At 53.9% G+C, this 24,954-nt stretch overlaps 2 protein-coding genes across 2 annotated transcripts; both read right to left on the bottom strand.

Annotated features, from left to right (window-relative positions):
* Nucleotides 1-789: 789 nt before the first annotated feature.
* Nucleotides 790-6,587, bottom strand: VOLCADRAFT_105694 (uncharacterized protein; the record flags this gene model as incomplete). The annotated part of the gene is made up of 10 exons (XM_002952753.1): nt 6,383-6,587; nt 6,149-6,227; nt 5,909-6,000; nt 5,679-5,793; nt 4,345-4,410; nt 3,894-3,965; nt 2,913-3,185; nt 2,246-2,601; nt 1,421-1,640; nt 790-948 (listed from the first exon to the last, which is right to left on the bottom strand). Exons 1-10 carry the CDS (start codon nt 6,406-6,408, stop codon nt 790-792), a joined length of 1,458 nt encoding a protein of 485 aa, XP_002952799.1. The 5' UTR covers nt 6,409-6,587.
* Nucleotides 6,588-8,400: 1,813 nt separating this feature from the next.
* VOLCADRAFT_93543 (uncharacterized protein) lies at nt 8,401-24,292 on the bottom strand (the record flags this gene model as incomplete). Its single annotated transcript, XM_002952752.1, has 22 exons — nt 8,401-8,508; nt 10,621-10,830; nt 11,178-11,282; nt 11,789-12,019; nt 12,635-12,802; nt 13,688-13,891; nt 14,393-14,539; nt 14,844-14,938; nt 15,057-15,326; nt 15,841-16,034; nt 16,669-16,787; nt 17,482-17,545; nt 17,974-18,071; nt 18,754-18,816; nt 19,440-19,541; nt 20,039-20,198; nt 20,641-20,828; nt 21,299-21,413; nt 21,857-21,951; nt 22,919-23,061; nt 23,833-24,055; nt 24,290-24,292. The coding sequence occupies 22 exons, from the start codon at nt 24,290-24,292 to the stop codon at nt 8,401-8,403; spliced, it is 3,105 nt and encodes a 1,034-aa protein (XP_002952798.1).
* Between the last annotated feature and the right edge of the window lie 662 nt (nt 24,293-24,954).

Genomic DNA, 24,954 nt, shown 5'->3' with positions numbered 1-24,954 from the left:
TACGTTACACTTCCATCTAATACACTTGCACTACACAAATAGACCTCCGGGAGGTCATACTGAGGATTGCGCAGACAAGCAATAGAGCCCCCGATAAAAGCATCACGTCCTGTACCCACCTTGCCAGCTCTGCTGCTGTCCTGGCAGGCTGTTGCTTGTGTATTGTTGCTCATTGCAACTGAAAGGGTACGAGCCTCCGGCTTGTGACCCAAATCCGAAATTAAAACCCAACAGTAACGCCCCAAAGAACCCCGGGTTCCGCATCCAATGATCACATTTCCAAACATCCGCAGCTCAACACGCAAACGCGGGCATACAACATGCAAACACGGACATACCGTAGACGTAAAATCCATAGAATATACCTGTTCCAGACGTCGGCTGGAAGTTATGCATGTTGCGCAGTACACGTCACGGCCGACACCGTTCTACGATACACTACAGCATTACGGCATACCGTATATAAGCTCATATCACCCCTCAAAATTGAAGCTGTGGGAAAATTACACGGGAGGGTCCGCACACTGATCTGATATCCGGGTGGCCCATATTCGTGTGACGGCCGTTATATCTTAAGGACTACGATTTCTTACGCCGAAAAGCCTTGCAAAAAATCGAAGAGAAGCCAGCCTGTTTAAGCCAGCCCGACCGTCCTTAATGCCATTCCTGTGCGTGCTACGAGTTCGACCAAAGCGCTTTTTCCAGAAACAAGTTTCTTGCTTGACCAACATTTTTGGAAGCAAGGCTTCTCTTGCCTGCCAGCCAACCAGGCTCTTAACCTCGCTGCTCTCAATGGGATTGGAACGCAGACGACAGGCCCATCGACACAAATGAGCCCACAAAGCAGCCCGCCGAGATCGCGAATGACGTCACCGGGCCGTACTTGGACTGTTCGGTCGGCATCAGCGTGGACGGCGCGTGCATACAAATGGTGCTGATCAGGTGGCCCTGCAGCACATTAACACCAGGAGAGCTTAGGTCGGAGGAAAACACACAGGGAAGAGCAATAACATTATAGTCATTTCTACAATGCGCATAAGGTAGTTAGTCGCACGACGCATGCTGACCGAAGCCCAAGCCCGCAGGAACACGAAGGGAGGGTGGGGTTCCCGGCGGTTGGCCAGCCCCTTCCCGTCGACGTCCGCACGCCGGTTGTATGTAACTCATGAAGTGAACGAATAAACGCCAACCAAGTAAAGCGGCGCAACCGTTACGCCTCTCGAGGGATATATTGGGGGTATTATGCGCCCTGAGTGGGAAAGGATGGTGGACCCCGTACTGAGCCCCAGCTAGCTACCAGCACCTCCCAATACCGACCCCACCGCACTGCCCGAACTCTTTCAGATGCTGCTCCCACTTTCTCGCACCCTACCCACCCAACCATACGTGCACGCCTACAACCCCTCCCGTTACCCCACACCTGTGTGCAGCCAAGCAGTAGGATCACAGCCCAGGGCCAGTAGTCCTGGGACAGGTACTCATCCAGCAGCCAGGGGGTGGGGGTAACCAGATGACAAAACAACACCGCTCCAGCCACCGCGCAGCGCAATACCGCATAGGCTAAAATGGAGAGCGGCTTCGGAGCGCCGTGGGCCCAGGGACCGTAGCCGCTCAGGAAGCGACCCAGAAAGTCGCCCAAGCTGAGGGGGACAGAACACAGGGGGGGGAGACGGTGGGTGAGGGAGGATGGGTGTGGGAGGGAGGGTATGCGGTGCTTAAAGATGGCGAAAGGAACTGAACGGTGGGACGCAAAACGGTAGGACGGAAATCCTTTAGGGCCTCATCATACTCTTCAGGCCCCCTTTCCGCAACTCCAAAATTGTTTTTTCCTAAATCCCCCGTCCACTCCGACCCGCACGAAGCAACCTCCAATCGAAACATAGATTGGCTGTCCTTTCCTCCTTCCCTCCCATCACAGCGTTCCTGCCCTCCCATTGCTACCTTCGTCCGTCCTCATACTCCCACAAAGCGTACGTAGTTGGGAATGTCAGTGTCCTCCACCAGCTGTGTGCTCTCTCTCTCCCTTTCTCTCTCTCTTTGTCCCTCTTTCTCTCTCGAGACACGTCACCATGCGCCATTCGATTCCTCAGGCCACGTCAAAGCCCGCACGTTCTCTCCCCGTCCCCGTCCCCGCCAGCAACGGCAGCAGCCGCAGCAAGACCGCCTCCCCTCCTTCCTGGCCGCACTTCACAGAACAAAGAGCATCGTCTTCCCCCCCTGCTGAGCTCACGTCTCCTCTACCCACCTAAATAGAACAAAGAGCACCGGCACAAAGAGGTCGCCCTCAATGCGCCCCAAAATGCCGGGCTTGTCATTCCTCGAAGCGCACGGCGACACCTTAGCGGGATTGTCCACAGAGCAGATGAAGGAGGAGATGCCGGGGTGGGTGCTCATGGTAACACAGAGGCAGAGAAACAGCGCCGCGCAGTAAATATGAAATGCGTTGCGCTGCTGCCAGGTGCGGCTGTAGATTGTGTAGTCCGACTCGATGCTGACAATGGCGGCGCGCGTGGTTTCGGTGCGGGTGCCGGTGCTGGTGCTGGGGCCGCTGTCGGGACTCTCCACCACGGTAAGCAGCGGCTCCTCGTAGTCCTCATCCACCTGCAGCAGACGAGGTGAGGGAAGAGTTGGGGGAGGGAGGTGGAGGAGGAGGTGCAGGGGGAGATGGATGGGCTGGAGGAGGACGACGTGTTGCAGGGGTGGAAAAAGAGGAAATGGAGGAGGGAATCAGCAAAAAGGGAAAAGAGGAAATGATGATCGCATGGATACGCGGAGGAGCAGGAGGGGGAGGCGTCGCCGATAACGACGACGCTCCCATAAGCCCCCAAAATAGGTACAAAAACTTTGATCCTCGCCCTCCTGCTCCTCTTTCCTTTCTGCGTTTCTCCCACTCTTCCTCTTATTCGGCTCACCGTCAACATTTTGCGTTCCTTGGGGTCGTCAATAATGCCCGCCAGCAGCAGTTTGTAGCGCCCGTATGGCAACAACGGAATGGCCCAGTAGCCGGCGATGCAGGCCCCAATGACGGCGGCTGAGGCGGAGAAGTACATAAAGGCCGCGGGGGCCACGTCCAGTGCCGTCTGCGGTTCATCGCTGCCGCCACTGCCTCCCTGCGCTCGAAGCTGACTCACAAAGGATAGCACGCTGGTCACCAGGCCGCCCACCGCAATGCCGGACACGACACCCTGCGAAAGTGAAAATGCAAAAATTTGGAGAAAAATTAGGTATTAAATATTAAAGGGGAACGAGAATTTAAACATACATTTTCTCAATAAATGCCTTGGCATAATAAATGCAAAGGAAAAGCGGAAACAGGAAGGAGAGAAAGGAAAGAGAGCAGAGGTTTGGGATTGTCATCGTGTCATCATTGTCGTCGTGGCGCGGATTGTCGTCGGACTGACGCAAACGAAAGCATACCACATTCCGCTCCACAAGCCGGCTCTCCACCACCACCACCACCACCACCACCGAAATTACCCTCGTCGTCACTCCACCTTGTATGAAATCCATAGGGGAAGCTATGACGTCGCATTCCGCTTCATGTCGTAACCCATCCCATGACAAACAACTTCCGTTCCCCGGTCGCTGCCTCCATCCACTTCTTCCACGCGCCACGGGAGAGCGATAGAGAGCGAGAGCTCCATTTCCAGACATGTATACGAACAAGGTATGCTAAATACCAGCTAGCTAGCTGGCCATGAGAAATAATTTTGCATATTGGATAGAATTGTAAGAAGAGTTAGAACCCCACGTCTCCCGAGGCCTCAGTAGCTCAAGAGGCATGCGTGCCATGATATAATAATGTCTGGTAACGGCGAGCTATTTGCAATACATGGTACAACACCCAAGACGTACGGAGCAGCACGGGCACAGTACAGCGCATGAACACGCACCCGAATGTGAGTAATCGAGAAGATGCTCGCCAGCTGCATCGTGCCGCCTTGCAAGAAGGCCATGCACAGTCCCTGCAGCGTAGAGAAGAGCAAAGCAGAGCAATACAAGTAAATACCTGACAGAGCACAATACCAACAAAACCACGAGCATACGGAAGTTTTTGTACATTTTTTAAGGGTAGCAATCGATGGTGGTGTCGTAGCCCGCCAGCCAGCTAGCCATCGGGCAGCTAGCCATCGGGGAGCTAGCAGCACTTAACAGGCGCAGCAACCAAACTCAGCAAAAGCAGGCTTTGCTCACTTAGCAGGCTCAAAGCTTCGCAGCAACGCTCTCCCGGCTTTGAGACCCTACTCGGCCATAGTGTCAGAGAGCTAGAGCACCACCACCAGCGGCCCCCCCGACCCAGTCATCCACCCACCCAGTCCATCAGTCGGTCAGTCAGGGACCCACCATAAGAGCCAACGAAGGCAAGGTAAACTTGGCCATCAAGTCACCGGGGATGTCAGTGCGCAGAGCCTATCGTCATCACCAACATCAATCATCAGAGGGAAGGGGAAGGGAGGGAGCTGCGAATTAAACCCAATCAGACGAAAAATCTTTGGTTCAGCTTTGCATGAGAAAATTCTGCATAGAAAAATTTACATACAGAATTCCGGATGAAAGCGATTCCATATAGTGTTGTTTGAAAACCTTTTTGTGTGTCTTTAGAAATATACATGGGCGTCGGTGTTGTATACCTTCCGGAGTTGCGTTACCAGCCTGCAAAGGCGTACCCTGGGGACCCGTACCCTGGAGCCTTGAAGGGGGGTCCCCTCAAGAGCCCTGAGAGGGCTCATAGGCTGGTTGAACTAGACAGATATCAGCGCAAGAAAGGAGCTTCATGCGGCGGAGGTTGCATGTGTGCTGGTTCAAGAAAGGGGACCCCGACCACTGGCATGCAGCTCCTCGCAGCTCCTGGGCCCTCAGAGTCTGGGTTGCGGCCTGTCTTGGCTCATTCTCCGCCAAGGGAACCAAGGACATGTTCCCTTACCCCCTCTCCCTTTATCCATCAACGCCGGCAATGGTTTCTTTGACTTTGCACATATTCTAGTCCCCACCCGCTACACACACCCTCAGCCGCAGCCATCTGGGTCCCGACCGAAGTCTTATTTTACGGTGCTCTTACCTTCCGGTAGTAAATAATCTAGTAAGTCTACTGTTTAAGATGGTAGACATAATTTGTATAACATTTGTATAATATTGTATTAGCCCTCGTTGTCCCCTTCGTTCTTCATTCCCTTTAGGGGAAGAACTAAAGGGGCGCTTCCTGCGCAATTCTCCCTTCCCCACAGCGCGTCAAACCCATTACGGCGATGATGGGTTATTAGCAGTTCGGCGACAGCATTATCTGGGCCGAGGAGATGGCAGCCGGAGGCTTCCCACATCAGGGCGCAACACACATACATACAAATACACACGGCACACATGCGCACACAGAAACTCTGAACCCCCAGCACGCGGGCAACCACCATCCGCAGCCCTATTAGCAGGACAATGTAGTCAAAGCAAAAGCGCCCAATGACCGCCTCCGCGCGTTTACAAGTGCGTGCGCCTGTGTGCGCGCTTATTTGCGTCGATTGTGTTGTGTTGTCGTGCAAAGGACATTAAATACTTAATTTCCTATATCCTTCGTGGTACTCTGCTGTTGAATCGAAGGTGGATTCCACGAGCATGTTGGGGAGGAGCACTCAGAACCCGGCATGCTGTGCTTTGTCGGTGTGGTAAAGCACGGCAGTCAGACTTACCAGAGCGGCGGTCGATAAAAGCATAATGAAAGTGATCACCAGTGGCTGGAGAACAAGTACACGGAGGGATAGGTGCTTTTGAAATTTTACAAGAAAAGCCAGAGCGACCAAGTTCCTGCGGAGGGCATGACTTCCGAATGTGAGATATTGAGCGCCGGCACGCACGCCGCACACGTGTGACAGCTGCACGCGACCAAGGAACCGAAGGCGACGTGATCGCTGCTACTTACGCCGTATTGAATACGAGACAAAAAAGGCTCATGAAGTTCTCTGTGATGTATCCGTTATATGGCTGGACATGCAGACGCACATCGTAAAACTCCTGCGCGGATTGAGGGCAGACAGCAATCGGATACCGGAGCTAGATACTGCATGGAAGATATTAGATATATGCGGGTCCAACAGCCATGGAAAGCACCATGAATTAGCCAAGCCTCAACCCGCTTTCGGCAACCCCCGTCAGCACCGACCTTCTCCGTAAGGAATACATTCCACGGGAGGAGTGTTCCAGTTCCCAGCAAAACAAAAATAAAGTAGACGACACCATACCTGCATCAAGGACATACAAAAAAACCGGGTGAACGCGTGCAAGTGTTTAACGAACGCCGTTCAAAAGGCAAGCTAGGGGGCCTTGAGGAAGTAATAATTATTATAGCCTACAGAATTACAAGCACGGAAAACCAGTCCCTGCGTCAACAGCTTACCGGTCCTGGACCTCCTCTTTCGCCATTCTGACCTGGCCGCCCAGTCTACAGCTACTTGATCGCTAGTTTACAGTAGGTGTGAGGGAAAAGCCATCGAGCGCCTGGGCTTTGTCGATTGCAAGCAAAGCTACACGTGCGCGAATTCCTAGGAAATTGGCCACCGTATGTGCACAGGCGGCGATCCTAATTTTCCCGCAAAGAAGCTTGGAAGCGCATCAAAGCGCTTCTGAAAAGTTTTAAAGCATAACAACCCCCGTGAGCCATGGGAAACGTGGAAATTTTAGCCGTACGTGCCGTACAGAGACCGAAAAGAAAACTCCCTTTTATTTATATCTTGCTGAGCAATTTCGAAATGTCTATGTTCTGTCCAACTGTTGCACCTGCAAAATTGTCTGCCCCCAATAGAGCCATGTGCGCATCCCGTTTAATAAACGCTTAATATGCGCTTTGGCCAAACGCTTGCACATTTCAAAGCGCTTTGCAGAGGCATGATTGACTGATCATGTGCCTTAAGCGGCCCCGTTTGTGGTCCCCTGTTGAATTGAACCAGGGCGTAGTGCGTAACAACAGCCACGGGGCTCCTGGGCCACAAGCCCAGTAAAAGCTACCTTTTAACCTACCTACGTATCATAGGAAACTCTCACAGCGACGACATCAGTCACACGCTGCGCCGTATCTGGCAACATCGCCACCGACCACCCAGAGCCCGAACACCGCGCACCACACTCGCCATCTACAATCGTTACCTAACGGATTAGTCAATGAAGTCCAAAGCGATTTCACATGCCCGGCCCCCTCGTCCTGCTGCGAAGCACGTGTGTGCGCATTTCTGCACGATAAAGCCAATGCCGGATTTGAAGCCTCAGGTTTTCTCCGTCCTCTTTTCTTCTTGCCACACAGTGTCCGGCATCGGCACCGTCGCACGCACCCAATCATTCGATAATTGATGTTTCAGGAGTCGGTCCCGTACGTCCGGTAGGACGAAATAGGATCCAGAACCCAGTGGAATGAACGACAGGTGATGTGCCCTGCTCGGTTTCTTTGCATTACGGTATAGAAACTTGGTAGCCCGCTGTAATAACAACAACAAGAAGGCGGAAGGGAAGGTTGAGCCGTTGGATTCAGGCTTAGGCCCGCGTCCCATTCCACCCACGGCGTGCGTTGAGGGGTGTGCGTCTGGTGGTGTCTGTCCGGGACGAGTGGAGGTTGCATATGGTATGGTACGGCAGGACATTAATTGCGCGAACGTATCTTGGAAGACTAACGAGTGCTGGGTTAAGCCGTATGCACCGATGTTAAGCCGTCTACACCGAGGCTGCTGGTGATTTTGTATGCCCTGCATTATTTATAAATATTGAGGTTTGGTTGTGTTTGAGCGTTTGAGCCAGCATGGAAATGTCAATCTGTCAAATTTACGGTGGATTACGCGCCTTGGTGATCCCCTCCAGCTAAGAGAAGCATACAGTTTCAGCTGCTAATGTTACGGTGAGTATCGATCTTTTAATTGGATGATGTAGGAATGCAGGAAGATTTTGAAGGATGGAGATCGTGCGTATGGGTGTGACACAGTTTTCTCCGTTAGCCCATGCTGAGCGTCCGTGGGTCATATGCGAAAAAGCGACGCACATCAAAAGCAGCAAATCCATCTTTCCAGACTTTGTGCACAGTATGATTTATGCGGATATAGGTAATGTGAAAGCCTGAAGCTCTTGGATATTTCAAGAAAATGCCGACCGGCGTTGAGGATGCCTCAACTATTTGGGTCAGCGTGGGTAGCGCTGCTGCGTTAGGTATGATAGTCCAGTATATCGCAACCTAAGGCTCTGACAGGGAGACGTTGTGGTAGTAGCCTTGCTGACTGGCTGTTAATTTCCTTTTTGCAGTCGGTGCCACAGTCGGCGCGACCTTCGTAGGAGCTCTAGCGATTATGAAAGGCTTGGAAGAGCCTGCCGACTTGGTGAGCGCTTCAATGTTTTCCGCGTCGGCCACCCGTTTTGCAAGGCGCAATCCTATCACAATCATCCCCGCACTATGCCTCCACAGATAGCATCTAATTTTCTGTGCGCAACCGTGTTTACCACTTTCAGGTTGATGCAGACGCCCGGGCACAGCAAACCGGACAGGAGCTGCAAAGTGGTGCGCAGCGGACAAGGCTCCGGGCCGAGGACGTGCTTGCGGCTCAGGAGCAGCAGCAGCAGGAGGACACGCAGCGACCGCCTTCAGTGCAGCCTCCAAATTAAGTGTCTCGGGACGAGCGAATACCGAACGTTGGGAAAGGGAAGATTTCGAGGGGGCGGTTTTGATCAGAACCTTCACCCGCACGCGTCTCCCTGCCAAACATTGCCAAAGGCAGGCAGCTCACTTTGTCCCGGGCGCGCTGCTTCCTTGGTAAACTAGAGAGGAGGTGTGAGCGCTGGAGTGGGTCTCGGACTCGTGACCGACGTGTAAACGAGCTTAGCGATGCTTGGGGAGATTGTCGTAATACCGACTGAGGGTCCCAATATCCAATTCCACGAGCGACTGACCGATTTTTAGGATTTTGTTTGTGTTTTCCACCCGTGGCCGTTAGAGTTCAGCGTTATAACAGGATTCGTTTTATTCGTTCTTGACAGGCGGTTAGAGTGGTTGCATGGTGTTAGGAAGCGCGTATCCATGAGAGCTTGCGCGCGCATAGATCATCCACACACCACAGGTATGATACAGTGATGTGGCTGGGTCGTCAATTATGTTTTGTTTGTTGCCTTTTTCCATCTAGGGGATTTGCTGTTTTCCCTTTATTCCATCGTTGCACGTCACCCCGTGTTTTGTTTCCTGAAGGACGGGTCTCATAAACTTGGCTTCGTTGCAAAATCCGTATCTTTTATGCTTGGGTAGAGGCTAGAATCCACAAGGAAAGAATGTCCAGGACTGGTTGCTGCTTCGCCCGACAGACCTGGAAATCCTTTCATCCGTCTTCCATCCCAGTGAATCTTTTGTGCGCAGACTCTCATCAGTGATCACCTTGACCTGCTAATCTTCCTTAACACACCCTTCGGTATACACACACTCTTCACAAATATTTTCCTCCTGCACCTCCATAGGAACTGTTCCTCCATTCGCCTCTCCGCCCTGGCCACTTGAATTTCTCACGTGCGCCTCTTGTATAGCCCACCGGCTGCTCACCAACCCACACAAACCCCCATCCCCGATTTCGCACACACCCCATCCCCGACCCGGCCCAAACACAGCACGCGATGCAACGCAGCGAATTTTAAAACGCACAGCTTCCCCTTCTCGCCTTTCATCATCACCCCCATTCCAAAAGGAGGAGGCAGAGAGGGGCACATACACCTACAAAACATACATACATAGACAACATACATAGATACATACATACATACGTACACCCACACAGCATATCCCTAAAGTGAACCTAACTCAAATAAGATGTATTCTCACTCGCACATAAACACACACACACACAGAGTCGCAATCACGCACATCCCTAGACCCACCATAGGATATAGCTTTCACCTTTCCTTTCGAATCAGTTCCGTACACCTTCCGTATAAACAGCTTGTCCTGGTTTCAGGTGCCCCCTCCCGCCCATCCCCTTGCCAACCTGTCCCTGAAATACCCCCAACACCTAGCCAGCCGCGGAACCACCTCGCGGTTTATAAGCAAAGGAAAAGGATATACGCAGCAGCAGCAGCAGTAATAACAGGGGCACCAACGCCGCGTGCCGTCTGAAGACACATTCGGTATCGAACGCGGGACGCGCGTGTGCCACACACACATCACGCCCCTATCTCCCGAACAGTACCCAATTCAAGATTTTGGCCAATCCTACGTCTTAAGACAAACAACAACAACAACACCTACACCACCTGGATTGATTCAACCTCGCATGCCCGGGTAGCACACCGTCAACAACCATCGCCACCATTTCCACTTTCCCGCCTTCCCCGTACACACGCATATACACACACATACACACACATGCACACACACACACACAAACAGAGAAGAGGGCCTAGTTGCCCACCTGTCGAACCCCTGTGGCCTCCATCTCCCACCCTCTGTACTTTCCTCCGTCCCTACACCCCCGCCACCACAGGCGCCTTACCACTACCAGCAGCGGGTGCTGTTGCTGCTGCACCCGCCGCCGCTGCTACACCCGCCGCCGCCGTTGGCGGCACGAAACCCTTGGCCGCCACTACCGGCACACACCGCTCACAGAGATCCGAATACAACCGCACCTCACTACTGCCGCTACTGCTGCTGCTGCTATCTTCGACACTGCTAGTGCTGCTACTGCCGACCAGGAGGCTGTAGTTCCAGCACCGCGCGCATTTGGTCCCCCCAGCACGCGTCACACCCACTGTAATCTCCCCCGCGCCCCGGGTGCTGGGGATGGTCTCGTGGAAGGGACACAGCTTGGCGACGGCCGCGTCGGAGACGAGCTCGACCTGACACGTGACGTGGTTGGAATGTACGAGAGGGAAAGGCGGGGAATGGGTGGATGGGGGGAGAAGAAGGGGGAACTTGAGGAGAAGGCTTTCGGGTTTGACTATTGGACATTACAGAGGCGTTATTTATCATGTTAGTATGTTTAGTATGTATATATATGTATGTATATATGTATGTATATATATGTATGTATATATGTATGTATGTATAACCCGTACACTCAGGTGCATGAAGCCAGGATGTTGGCCTCTGGCTAGGGGCCCGCTGTGGCCTGTGCCCTTCCGCCTTTTTCCCGTTCCCCTTTCCACACCCCCCACCCCACCTCACTACCACCACCACTGCTCACCTGCGACACTATGAGGACGTACCGCAGCTCATCCGCACCGTTACGAGATGCGTCCAGGGAGGACAGTACGGCAGCAGCAGCGGGGTCAGAAACATGTAATACCACCTGCCGGGGGGCGGGGGGAGGAGGAGGAACGAGGGGGAGATAGGGGAAAAGGAGGAAAGGAGGTAAAAGGGGACGATCAAGGGAGGGGAGGATGAGGGGGGAAAGGAGCGGTTTTAGGTTCTGCGTTGGTCTTTTTCAAGCGGCGAGAGTTGAACTCCCTTCCAAGGTGAGACTCCTTTCCTTTCCAAGGGTTTGATCTTCATGTAAAGGTAAACCCAAAACCCAAAACCCTAAGGTAAAGATATGAGTTGAGGTGAGAACGGGCCCCAAACAAGGCCCCTTCATTCCCCTTAAGCCAACTCAACAACCGAAATGCATGAACACACGCGCGCACACACAAAAGCAAATTTGAGCAAAGCCGCATTAAACAAATTCCCCCCTCTCCGTTACCCCCTCCCCACCGCACACACGCATGCATACGTGTATATAACATGTACATAACAAAACCCACACCCCAAAATCCTGGGTCCGTCCCAACCACCGGGAAGTGGCCGCTAGCAGCGCACCTTCGCCTCCAGTCCCGCACCAATCAGTTTGCTGGTTCGTGCCCGCTCCAGAACCACATTTGCCGCGTCGCGAACCTCCCCCGCCAGGGACCACGCCGCCACCTCCTCCGGCCGCAACCCCGACCAGGCGGGTTCCGGAGCCACCCAGCCCGCTTGAAACACGCTGGCGGCTGGACGAGCGTACGGCAGGTTGAGCCAGGCATCCTCCGCCAGGTGGGGCACCAGGGGCGCCTGCGTGTGTGTGTGTGTGTGTGTTGTTTTGGGGGGGTATTTGTGAGGGGGATGGGGGTGATGGAGATGGGAAACCCGTGAAGAAGACGAAGGGAAAGGTCACGAGCCAAGGGGGGAAGAAGGAAACGGGGGGGGTGCGGGATGGGGGGGAAAGATGAACCACGAACGAGTGAAGCTGCTGCCAAGGAGCAGAACTGACCAGGAGGCGTTCTTGAAGGCGGCGACCTCGGGATGATGTAGATTATGAAGACGACCGCGAAAACCTACCTACCTACCTACCTGCCTAGCCGCCAAGAGGGTGTGGGGGGGTTACTGCTGATCCACTTGCTACTGCCCTCTTACCCTCTTACCCTCTTACCCCACCTCACCAGTACCATCGCCCAGTAGACGACTCACATCAGTCAACAACATAACGACCCCCCTCCGTCCTCGCCCACACAGTACCTTCCCCAAAAATCCGTTATAAAATCTAAAACCCGTCAAAAAAAACTGCTATTCTAAATCCCCTACCTAAAACCATAACAAACCCGGTATCGAAACCCACCCGAGCCAAAACCCTTGTGAGCAAGAACTTTAAAAAAAAACCTTCCCCCCCCCCTTCGCGCTGCACCTCACCAGCGCCGCCATTAGGCTCCGCAGCAGCGCATCCAGCACGGTTTGACACGCCCTCCTGGCGGGGTCGCTATCCCGCCGGATGTACAGCCGGTCCTTGGCCGTGTCGAGGTAGAAGTTGGAGAGGTCCACAATCACGAACCGCTGAAGGGACTGGAACACCTTGAAAAACTGCGAGCATGTATGTATGTATGTATGCATGTATATGTATATACGTCCGCTGGAATGGTCAGGATGTACGGCGTTGCGGACAGCGAAGCGTCCGCAGGCGGGTTATATAGGTGTATGTATGTATGTTGTGTGGGACAGGGGGGTGTATCTTCGCCCGTGGCAGCTACCCTGCGAAACCCTGCCTTCCCCGGTATTTCGGGGCACCCTCATCCAGTCACCCTAGTCAACTTCTCAGTGTATCGCTCAGGTTCCGCACCCACCACCAGCATCCAACGGAATCTGCCGGGTCGACAGCGGCCCAACTCCATTCCTGGTCGGCTCGCAGGTTAACTTTATCCCAGGTCACTACCGTCCATCGACTAGGGGCGCAATACCTTCCACCATCGGAAAGATTTTTGACCCTAACGGGTATCGATCCCGGGATATGTATGTATGTTGTTACAGGGTGGTTAACTTCGCCAGCGGCCCCCTTTCCCGGGGCAGTCCCTGCTCTCCCCTGCTAGAGGGGCACCCTAATCCGTCACCCCATCCGACTTCAGAATGTATTCGTTGGGTTCGGCAACTCACCACCAGCATCCAACCAAATCTAGCGGATCAACGGCGCATCAACTTAGTTCCTGGTCAGCTCGCAAGTTGATATTATCACGTCCTACACCGTCCATAAGATGGGGGGCCACCTCCCATTTCATCACTCCTCAAACACCCGAGGAGCCGGCAGGCGGATTTGAACCCGGGTCGACTGGGTCGACTGGGAGCAGAAGTCAGGCCTTAACCTCTGCCAGCCGCCTGCCTATGTATGTATGTATGTGTATCTGTATATAAAGAATCAAACAAGTGGGAAGTACGCATCTGGACACATACGTACATACATAGGTACGCACGTACCTGGTAGCTGTCGTACGCGGCCGACACCTCGTTCATCAGCTGAGACACGCGGAAGAGCATGTAGCGGTCCAGGGAGGGCAGTTGCTCGTACGGTACGGCATGGACCTGTGGGTCGTAATCTGCCAGGTTGCCCAGCAGGAAGCGCAGAGTGCCCCGGACTTTGCGGTACATGTCGGCCATCTGGCGAAGAATGCTGGAGCCGATCTGTAATGCATATATATAACATACATGTGTAGGAAAGGAAAAGACGGAGCGAACGGATAATTAGAAAAAAGAAAGTCAGAACATTGACAGAAAAATAAAAGGGAAGGTAAGAAATTCACGAAGTCAAAAGTCTTTTAAGTCAATAGTACAATATAATAGGACGGCAACTGTAACGGCAATCAATAAATTGGGATTTAGAAGAGGCTACGGAAAGGCACTAAGTGGGTGGGGGGGTTCGCACTAGGTGTGGAGGGGCTCGCTACGGAAGGGGGTCGGGCCGGGGGGGGGGGGAAAGACGAACCACGAACGAGTGAAGCTGCTGCCAAGGATAAGGCAAGAGTGTACAGGAAGCAGAAGAACTGGCCGGGGGGGGGGGGGAAAGAGCATGGATCGAAGGAATGGGGGGTCCACACTCGCATTCACATTCGCATACACCCTTAACTTCAATTCATAAAAACCAAACACATGCCCCTCCCCTCCCTCCCTCCCCCCCCCGCTCACCGCCACGTCACTTGTGTAGTCCACAGAGGCCACCCACAACCGCAGTACGTCAGCGCCGTACGCGGGCTGCTGCTTGACGTCCTTGCCGCCCTCGATGACGACCCGTGGGTCGACCACATTACCCAGCGACTTGGACATCTTCTGACCCTGAAAGGTGTGTGTATGAATGTATGTCTGTATGTATGTATGTGTCTCTGCTTGCAAGTAGATGTGTATGTGCGTGTATGTCTGTGATTAGGTGCCCCGGACTTGCATTTCTTTGAAATATTCCACACTGCTGTAACTTTTCGTCCGTCGTACTTATTAGATCTCCACACACACACACATACGCGCACACACACACACCGCTTCCTGAGTTGGTGGAGTAGGAAGGAGGGGGGAAAAGTACTCGGGGCTCGAGTGAGGAAAGCGAGTGCGCGACCCAAACACATCAGAACCGCAACACACGTACCTTCTCGTCCAGTACGAATCCGTGCGTGAGGACTTGCTTGTACGGCGCAATGCCGTTGGCTGCCACGCTGGTTAGCAAGCTGCTCTGAAACCAACCTGCAAAGAAAACCGAAACGCGGACACATGCTGAAGTCCAACAACTAAACCCTTAAGCAAAACCCCAAGCAAACCTGGCCCCCTCCCCCTCCCCCTCCCCCGGTGAGGGGCGGCTCACCTCTGTGCTGATCTGAGCCCTCCAAGTACAAATCTGCGGGGTACGACAGTCCCGCCCATACGGCGTCCGCCTGCAGTACACCCGCCCAGCTGCTGCCGCTGTCGAACCAAACGTCCATAGTGTCCTCCCCTCGCCGGAGCCGAGGGGCAAGGTGGCGGAGGGAGGGGGGAAGAAGCTCCGAAACCGACAACGTCCACCAGCAGTCGCTGCCGTACTGGGACACAAGGCCCGTGATGTGCTCGATGGTTTCGGAGGTCAGAAGCGGCTCGTCTGCGCGCGGACGGACGAGGGTAGGGGAGTGTGTTTGTGTCTGTTTGTGTGTGTGTGTGGTGGTGGGGGGGGGGAGGAGGAGAGGGAAATGGGAGGAAGCAACCGTGGCCATGGAGGTGACAGAGACCGAGGTACAATGCAGTCAGCATTTTGGATGGCTATCGAAAGACGTCACCGGTGTCCTAGCAACACTAATCAAGTCGACGCAGCAGCAGCAGCAGCAGCAGCAGTAGCAGCAGTAGCAGCAGTAGCTTTTTACATGGCAACTCCTGAGCATCCGTCCCCTTCCGCACTCCGGGCATATTGCACAATAGAAGAAACACAACGCAAAAGTAACGCTTGCAGGGCACGTGCACGTGCAGCGCCCCTAGATTGCCCTTCCAGAGTAACAAACAAACATACAGACAGACAGACAAACACCAAGCCCCAACGACACCAACAAAAAACCCACTCTCTCTTTTCCCCCCCCCCAAACCCCCCCCGCTCCGCGATCCCCCCCCCAAACCCCCCTGACCTGTCTCCGTGTCATAAAACACAGGAATCGGCACGCCCCACTTCCTCTGCCGCGAGATGCACCAGTCGGACCGGCCCTCCGTCATTCCGGTAATTCGGTTAAGCCCCGCGGCGGGTATCCACTGCACCCCCCGGATAGCTTCCAGTGCTGCCCCGCGAAAACCCTCCACACTGGCAAACCACTGACTGGTAGCTCTGTATGTATGTACGTGCACGTGTATGTCGTACATGTATACGAGAAGGTGTGTGTTGGGGGTAAGTGGGGTAGGTGGGGCAAGTAGGGGGTTCAGTGGAGCGTTGGTGTTGAGCGGCATCGTGACTGGTGTGGGTGACGTGGGGGGAAGACGAACCACGAGCGAGTGAAGCGAGTGACGTGTGTGTGTATGGGGGGGAGGGGAGGGTGAAATCATGGGGCCTGGACCCGCATCTGTGTGCGTGTGCGTGTGCGTGTGTGTGTGTGTGTGTTTTTGGTTGTGTGCATGTGGGGAGGGGGAAGGGGAGGGGGGAGAGATATGCAAAAGCAAGGCGCGAACTGCCGACAAGACGAACGGGGTGGGGTTTTGGGGGGGATAAATCAAATCATCAAATTACAGTAATGATGATGATGACGATGTGCAAGAAATAGCTGTGTTTTGACACGTCCAACGCGGTCCTAACCGCCGTACAAGCCCACGTCGTGGAGCGGGAGGGGACATGCAAGGGGGAAGGGCCGATCTTGAAGTTGGAAAACACTAAAAAAGGAGGGAAACACGCCGGTAGTGGCAGTTATTTGGTTACCGTTGGAGGTTGGAACTAGCAGTTTGCTGGAGAGAAGGGGGTTCGACCGTACCGGAAGATCGTGGGCTTCTTAGTGCGCCAGTCGTACGGGTACTTATGCTCGTACAGCTCGTCCTTCAGCAGAACACCAGCCTCCCGCAGCGCTGCCACGACGGCCTTGTTACCCTCTCCCTGGGGGTTGAGCACCAGTCAGGGGGCGGGGGAACAGGACGAGGGAGGTTGGGGGGGAGATGAAGGAGGGGGGGTTTCTCAAGCGACGGCGGCAGCGGAGGGGGAGGAGGCGAGCAGGGGAGGGGGAAATAAAGTCGTGAGTGAAGTCACGGGCAACATGGCTAAAGCAGCCAGGTCCCCCCTTTTTTTCCTCCTCCTCCTCCTCCTCCTCCCTCCTTCCCGCCACCCCTCACCCACCCTACCTACCTATCTACCTACCTGCCTATCTACCTACCTGCCTACCTACCTATCTACCTACCTGCCTATCTACCTACCTGCCTACCTGCCTACCTACCTACATGCGTCACGAAGTACCACTCGCATAATGCGCTTAGAAGGGGGGGGTGGCATCTAAGGGGGAATCCGCTCATGTCGTACCTTTCCCTCTCCGGTCCGGTCCCCAACACGCGCCTGCCCTTCCCCCTCCAACTCCCCCTGTCTTCCCCTCTTCCATATATGCATGTGTATGTGTATGTGTATATGTATGTGTATATGTATGTGTAAATGTATGTGTAAATGTATGTATGTATTATGTATGTATGTATTATGTATGTATGTATGTATGTCGAGGCCTACAGGTGAACCGTGAACTCAAAAGCTGTCCCTCCTCCCCCCCTCTCCCCCCCGTCTCCCCCCACCCCTCCCCCACCCGCACCTGCACATTCAAGCCGGCGAAGGGCCCCGCCTCCGTCGTGAAGTTGCCCGCGTCATCCACCGGGCTCAGGAGGGGCAGCCCGCACCGCTGACCCACCGCAAAGTCCTCCTGGCCGTGCCCGGGGGCCGTGTGGACTAAACCCGTACCTGAGCGTGTGTGTATGTGTACGTGTACGTGTACATGTACGTGTATGTGTACGTGTATGTGTATATGTGTGCGTGGGGTTCAGGGTTTGGGGAGAAAAGGGAGGACGAAAAAGGGAACGGAGGGGGGCGTGAGCGCAATGGAAATGAGGGCGGGTCTAGCAACCCCACGCTCACATACAGACAAACAGTACGACATCCATACACTACATTTGCACTACATCGCTAGATTTTCCCCACCCCACTGCGAGGGCCATTCCCTCCCAGCGGCACAGGTCATAATAAAAACACATACACAAACACGCACATACATACATGCACACATGCATATAAACATATATATGCACACGTACCCGTCTCCGTGGTGATGTAGTCGCCCCCGATGACCAGGGGGCTGGTCCGGTCGTACAACGGATGGCGGTACGAACAACCTTCTAGCTCGGAGCCCTGAGCCAGTCATCAAGGGAAACGGAAAGAGGAGCCGCGATATGCGATATCCATTATGTGACCCATGGGTCAGTCGAGCATGGCAGGTGGTAGACTGGGCGCGTGAGGCTCTGATGGATTGATAGGAGACTAGGACTATATGGACAAGCGAAGTGGACGAGAAAATCTACCAGGCGTAGTACGTCGAACACACCATAGAACGAAGATTAAAAGATAAAAAAATGAAATTTACATTTATAAAATTTAAGGATACATAACCATTAAGAAGAAGAAAAAAATGATAATAAAAAGGGGAATAAAAAATAAAAATAATATAAAAAAGAAATCGCTAAGGCACGCAAACGGGTTATTATAAGCCTGCTAAGGTAGTAATTAGCACAGCAAGAGTGGAGTTTGCGTTATGATGCGCGTGGTACTTCTTTCCCTTCCAAACCACTAGCCAATTCTCACCCCTCCCTGTAGCACCTCCCCCGTCCCTAGCCTTCCAATCCCCACCAAGGTTGGCATTAAAACACAAACACAAACACCCACACGCACACGGCACACAAACGCACACACACACACACTCACACACTCACACACTCACACACACACACTCTCACACACACTCTCACACACACACACACACACACTCACCCACACTCACACACACACACTCACACACACACGCGCGCGCGCTTACCTTGGCAGTTGCCAACACTTTGAGCTCCACTCCCGTCTTCTCCGCCAACCTCCCAACCAACTCCTTGGCAACCACCAACCGACGAACCGCCCAACTGACAGCAGCGTCGCCCTTCAAGGTGAGGCAAGGTGTGTGTGTGTGTGTGCACGTGTGTGTGTGAGTGTGTGTGTGCACGTGTGTGCACGTGTGTGCACGTGTGTGCACGTATATATGTGTGTGTATAGATGGATTAGGAAAAGATGATGTTAGTCGACAGGTGGCCGTTGTGACGGCGAAAATTGCATTAGAAACGCCCAACGAGGGCAATGCCACTCCGCCACTCACTAAACACGATTAACATATGTGCATAATAGTGTGTACATGTCAATGTGGGATGTACGGCAGCCCAAAACCCCGTTTCCCCTGACTTGTTCCCATCCAACAGAATCCAGGAATGGATTGGCGTGAATCCCAAAAAACCCCTTCCCCCCAGATGAGGATTAATATCTGCCAGTCCATTCCCGGATTTTCATTCCTTCGAGTCTTCGTAGGGGCGGCGTACACGTTTTCCTTGCTTTTTCATTCTTCCAAACCCTTCTCCCAAAACACTTTCTTCCCTCACAAAACAAATAAACATACATACATACATACATACATACATACATACATACATACATACAAACAAACACATACATGCATGCACGTACCTGCGCCTCCACTACGCAGTAGTCCAGCTGGTCATTCACCGCTACTGCCAAATTGGCGGGAATGGTCCAGGGGGTGGTCGTCCAGATTGCGAAACCCGCACCCTGAGGACGGGAGAGGAAGCGGGTTGCGGCGTGTGGGTCGTGTGCGTGTGCGTGTGTGTGTGTGTGTGTGCGCGTGTGTGTTTGTGTTTGCTGGGAAGGTCACGAGAGAGAGAGAGAGGGAAATCAGAAATTATATTAAAAAATCCACTGCCAACAGTGGTCGGTGTAGGGGTGGGAGGGCGAACCACCAACGGATGAGGCTGATGCCAAGGATAGACCAGGATATACGCCAGATACGCCTGAAGTATGTAACTAGAAGCCACTGACCAGTCGCGACTTGTGAAAAGGGAAGAGGAGTTTTGAAAAGGATATGAAAGAGTACGGGGGGGAAATGGGAAGGCCCCTAGGGGGGCGGGCGTTAGTCTGTCCGGAGAAGAAAAATGGCAAAGCACAAAGCACAAAGCACAAAGCGCGAAGGGAAAATCGCAAAGATGGTCACTGCAGTCAGGAGTCATAAACCCACAAACGGCAATCCCGCCTCTTCCACACGGCCGTACCTGTAACGCCTGCTTCATTTCCTCCCCCGCCTTCTCCCCCACAGCCACAAGCGGCATGGCCACGTACACTGCCGTACTGCGGTGCCCCTCCGGATACTCCAGCTCCGCCTCCGCGAGGGCTGTACGACTGCTAGGAGACCAATGTACGGGCTTCAGACCCCTTTTTTGGGGGGGGTTGGGGTCGGTTGAAGGTGGGGAGAGGAGTTGAAGGGGGGAGGGGGAAGAGGGAAAATTATTAAGTAGAGAGCAGCGGTGTAGGAAAAGGAACGAAGGGGGGGGAAAAGGAGGGGAGAGGGGGTTGTGCGGGTTTGCGCGGGAGGTGGGGGTTGGAGATGAAGGATGAAAACCATCATGCGCCGAGTGTGGTGTACGGTAAAGTACGGTTAAAGCGCTGATTAGCGCGCTGAAAGAGGAAACGCGCAGCCGGGAGAAGGGATATGGGGCAGGGCGAGTGGTGTGGTGGTGATAGGTGAGTGGTGTGGTGAGGAATGTGTTGTACGGAATTGGAAAGCAACAAATCCTAAAACGCAGAGACTTCAGAAAACCACAACTTCAAACTTTCAAACTTCCGAAGGCCTCCACGTCCCCCAACAGCCGCTTACCTGTAGATATGGCCGTTGAGAAACATCTTGCCGAATACCCGCAGCTGTGCAGCCTCGTACGACGGCTCCAGAGTCACGTACGGCGACGACCAGTCACCCCAAACGCCGTACCGCTTAAACTGCGTGCGCTGCGCGTCAATGGTACGCAACGCAAACTCGCGAGCCTTGGCGCGAAGCTCCAGCACACCCTGCCGTACGACCAGAAATACGAAACGTAAAATATAATGTCCCATGACCCGTGCGTCAGTTAGAAGTGTATTCGGTCCGCGAACGAATACAACATACATGTGCGCCATTTCTCTGGCATCAAAAAATTGCTTCCCAGCCCCACTGAATGCCAAAAAATGTGGGGTCGAGAATATGAGAATGGGGGAATGGAGGGAGGCTCCTGCCCCGCTCTGGTGCACTGTTGGCTGAACCTAAACACACACACGCACACACACCCTTGCAAGCAACCCCGTAATCCTCAACCCCCCCCATTCCCGCACTCCCCCCGCCATACCCACCCGTCCCCGATGCCCTATCAATTTGGCTTGTGCCCACACACCCGGCCCAGCCCCCCACACCCCACACACACGGCAGTTAGTTCAGTAGCAGCTTATTTGCGCTTCTCCCCGTCTCCCCCCCCGTCTTCTCCCCCCCCCACACACACACACACCAGTTCCTTCCTCTCCTTCTCCTTGAGGCTCTGCAGCACCTTGAGCTCTATGGGCAGCCCGTGGGTGTCCCAGCCCGGGACGAACTTGGCACGACGTCCCTGGAGCAACTGATACCTGAACAGAGAAAGGGGAAAGAGGGGGAGGATGCGTGTGCGTGTGCGTAGGTATGTTTATGTATGTAAGTCGTTAAAATGCCATAATGAGCGTGTGAATGTACGAACGGCAGGAATGCATGAAAAGAAACAATCAGCTGAGACCTGCTCCTCAAAAAGGTTGTATGTATGTATGCATGTATGTATGTATGTGATCATACTATTGCGACATAGATCAATCACCTCAAAATATAACTTAGTTAGTCGTTAGGCTCCTCAGGGCGGCGGCGTACAACACATGAAACTGGTATGACCGCCTATTCCCCCGACAGCATGGATGCATGGTAACACTACTGGCACCAACAGCTCGAAGATAGACAGACAGACAGACAGACAGACAAGTAATAGATAGATAGATAGACAGGTAAGTAATAGATAGATAGATAGATAGAGAAGGGGACCTACCGGTTGATGAAATCCTTCAAAATCTTATTTAGCGCATGACCAATGTGCAGGTCGCCGTTGGCGTACGGCGGACCGTCGTGTAACGTGTACGACTCCTGTACGAGGATGAAGTACGAAGAGAGAGGGTCAAGACGCGCCGCACTATTTATTAATATAGTGCCCCCTGTGCAAACGGTCCTTCTGACAACGGCTTTGACCAGAAATTCACCTTGTTGAGACCGACTCTTCTTAGGGTTTGTACCTGTTTTCCCTCCCTCCCTCCCTACCCCTTCCCTCCCTCCCCACCCACCCACACTGGCCCCCCAAAGACTCTTTTCCCGCCCCCAAAGCCCCCCAGACCACTGTCCACGTGCGGGTTTACCCCCCCCCCCCGCCCCGCTGTGTTGCTGTTGTGTTCCTGGTGACCAGGTGCAGCTGTGACGTATACCTCATATTCTGTGTCATATTCTGTCCAATAAAGACGTGTCGTGGCTAGCTGTGTTCCTCGCGCATGTAGTAATCCATCACACCAGTGCACTTCCCCCCTCAAACATCAACCCCCTCTCCCCCCTCCTCCCCATCCCCCTCCTATACCCCGCCCCCAACCCCCAGCCCCAACAGGAGCCCAGTGAACCCAGCGGGCGAACACCCGTCCACGATACCCCGTAGGACTACAGACTCCGAGGACGCGGACGGTTCCGAATTCCCACCTCGAGCCACAAGTCCCCCCCCTCCAATCCTGAACCCCCCCTTGCGCCTTGCGCCTGTCCCCTTCTCCCCTTCCCGCCGCCACAACGCCGCCCTCGCTTCGCCTCCTGCCCATCCCCACCTCCACCTCCACCTCCACCGCCACCGCCGCCGCCGCCCCTACATCGTGCCCCTATCCAGCCCCCCCCTCTCTCTCCCTCCCTCTCTCTCTCCCCTCTCTCTCTACTAGATATATACCTATCTATCTATCTATCTATCTATCTATCTATCTATCTATCTATCTATCTATCTACCTATCTACCTTGGTATACCTTCCGCTCTGGTACCGCCCCCTCCGGAACCCCCGACCCCCCTAAATAAGCAACACCCACCCACCCCGGTGTTGCCCTCGACCAGCGCCTCGTAAGTCGCATGCTGTTCCCAGTACTGCTGAATTTGGGGCTCCCGAATGGGGCTGTTGGCGCGGAGGCTGAACTCAGTGGTGGGCAGCCGTACGGTGGAGCTGTACGGCCCGGACACTACGGTACGACACGAACGGGCGGGTTGGGGGTGGCGTTAGGAGGGAGTGCGGGGCAATGAATGCGAGGGGGTGACAGGTAAGGTTGTGAAGGGGGGGTTGGGGGGTAGATGAGGGGGGAAGGGGGGAAAGACGAACCACACACGATTGAAGCTGCTGCCAAGAGAGGGCAAGAGAGGGGAAGGGGGGAGCGCGTGACTTATATGGTCGTGGTGGCGGTGGTGGTGGTGTTCGTGAAGGCATCCATGGTCACGTGTCATGATGTGGTCGTGATTGTACGGCCATGGTGGCATGGTCGTGAAGCCCCCCCCCCCGTGTGTTTCAATGCGCAGGAGAGGGGGAGATCCCCTGGTGCTAAATGCTATGCAAACTGTACCAAAAATCTTCACCTCCAATCCAGGCCCCTCCCCCGGTGCTCGTCGTCCTTTCTCAGGACGAGCTTTGCCCACACAATGTATCCACCCTCTCACCGCCAACGCCAACGCCAACAACAACAATAATAAGAACAACAACAGCTGCCTGCGGTCCCAAGTCGCAAACTCCCGCCAGGGGTAGGGCGACCTTAACACGGCGAACCTTTGGGGACGGGTGCGTGTCTAAGGACCCTTTGTTGCGTGGGGTGAGGTGGTTATAAGCGCCTATGACCCTTGGGAAGAATATTTATATGATTATATGATTATTTATATGATCGTTTACATGTGCTGGGCAGGGCAGCGTGGGCAGGATCGTTCCAGTTTGCATGCATGTGGTCGCGGCCCCCCTCCCCTCTCACCGTCATCGCTGCCTTCCTCCCTGGGGCCACGCTTCCCCTTCTTGGCGCTGCTGTCGGCGACACTACCAGCAGCTGTGGGGGCGCCGGCGGCCGAAGATCCCCCTTTGGCTAAGGTAACGGTGCTGTGCAGCATCTGTGGCGTGCGAATGCGAAATCCCGCGCGAACAGCACAAACGCCGGGCAGGGCAACAGGGCCGATGACACGCGCGATACACCCTAGCGCCTGCGTTGGATTGGGTAAGATTTATAAGCAGCAGGAGAGTCTTGGAGAGGATTTATAAGCAGCTGGGAAGTCAGGACGGAGTTACGGATAGGTCTATGCAGGTTGGCTGTGCTGTCTTATGCTGACGGCCTCCGGCCTTGGGAATTGCGGTTGAGTACCCACGTGGACCTAATCAACGATTGGGCGTTCAACCCAGCTTTGAGGAGATAAAATCAAGATGGATTTTGAGCGCACCATTTTTCGCGGCGCCAGACGATGCTGCACTCCTGGTTGGCTGGCCCACATTGCTCAGCTCCGCTTTTGGTCCAGAAGCGCCCGCTCAGCACGCAGACGCACTTAAGGGCAGAATGCCTGTTATGATCGAGTATGTGAAGGAGAATCGGGCACAGTCTGGATGACCGATAGAGTAATTGGTCAGCAGAAGTCGGCCATTTACGACGAGCGAATAGACTAAACCGTCCTAGACCAACTCACCCGTCCTTTCTAAAGGAGGACCCTTTGCAATTATGCAGCAGGTGACTGGTGTTGAGCGTATCTATAGGGGCCTTATAAAAATACTGGAAATATCCAGGCTTTCGTCCGCCATATCCTATATTTCACAAAGTTTGTGTGAACCGTGTATTAGGACTTGCATAGGGAACTTTGCTGGAAACGTTACGCCGAGAGCATTGCTCTACTGCTACTGCGGGGCTCCTTTGTTTTACTCATTCTCCATTGTGTAAAAGCAGATATTGCAAAAGCTACTCTGAGCTACAACATCCTACCCTTACATGGATCTATTATAGCTGCCCGACGCTCAGCTTTCGTTTCTTCACCGCATGCTGTCCTTGCGAAAGGTGCCCCTCTTAAGGTACGGAGCTACCTTTATAGAACAGTGCTACTCGATGGACTGGCTGTTA

Source organism: Volvox carteri (assembly GCF_000143455.1).
Source record: "Volvox carteri f. nagariensis unplaced genomic scaffold VOLCAscaffold_32, whole genome shotgun sequence".
Taxonomy (NCBI): domain Eukaryota; kingdom Viridiplantae; phylum Chlorophyta; class Chlorophyceae; order Chlamydomonadales; family Volvocaceae; genus Volvox; species Volvox carteri.
The sequence above is the reverse complement of the archived record's forward strand: the minus strand, read 5'-3'. Positions and strand labels throughout refer to the sequence as shown.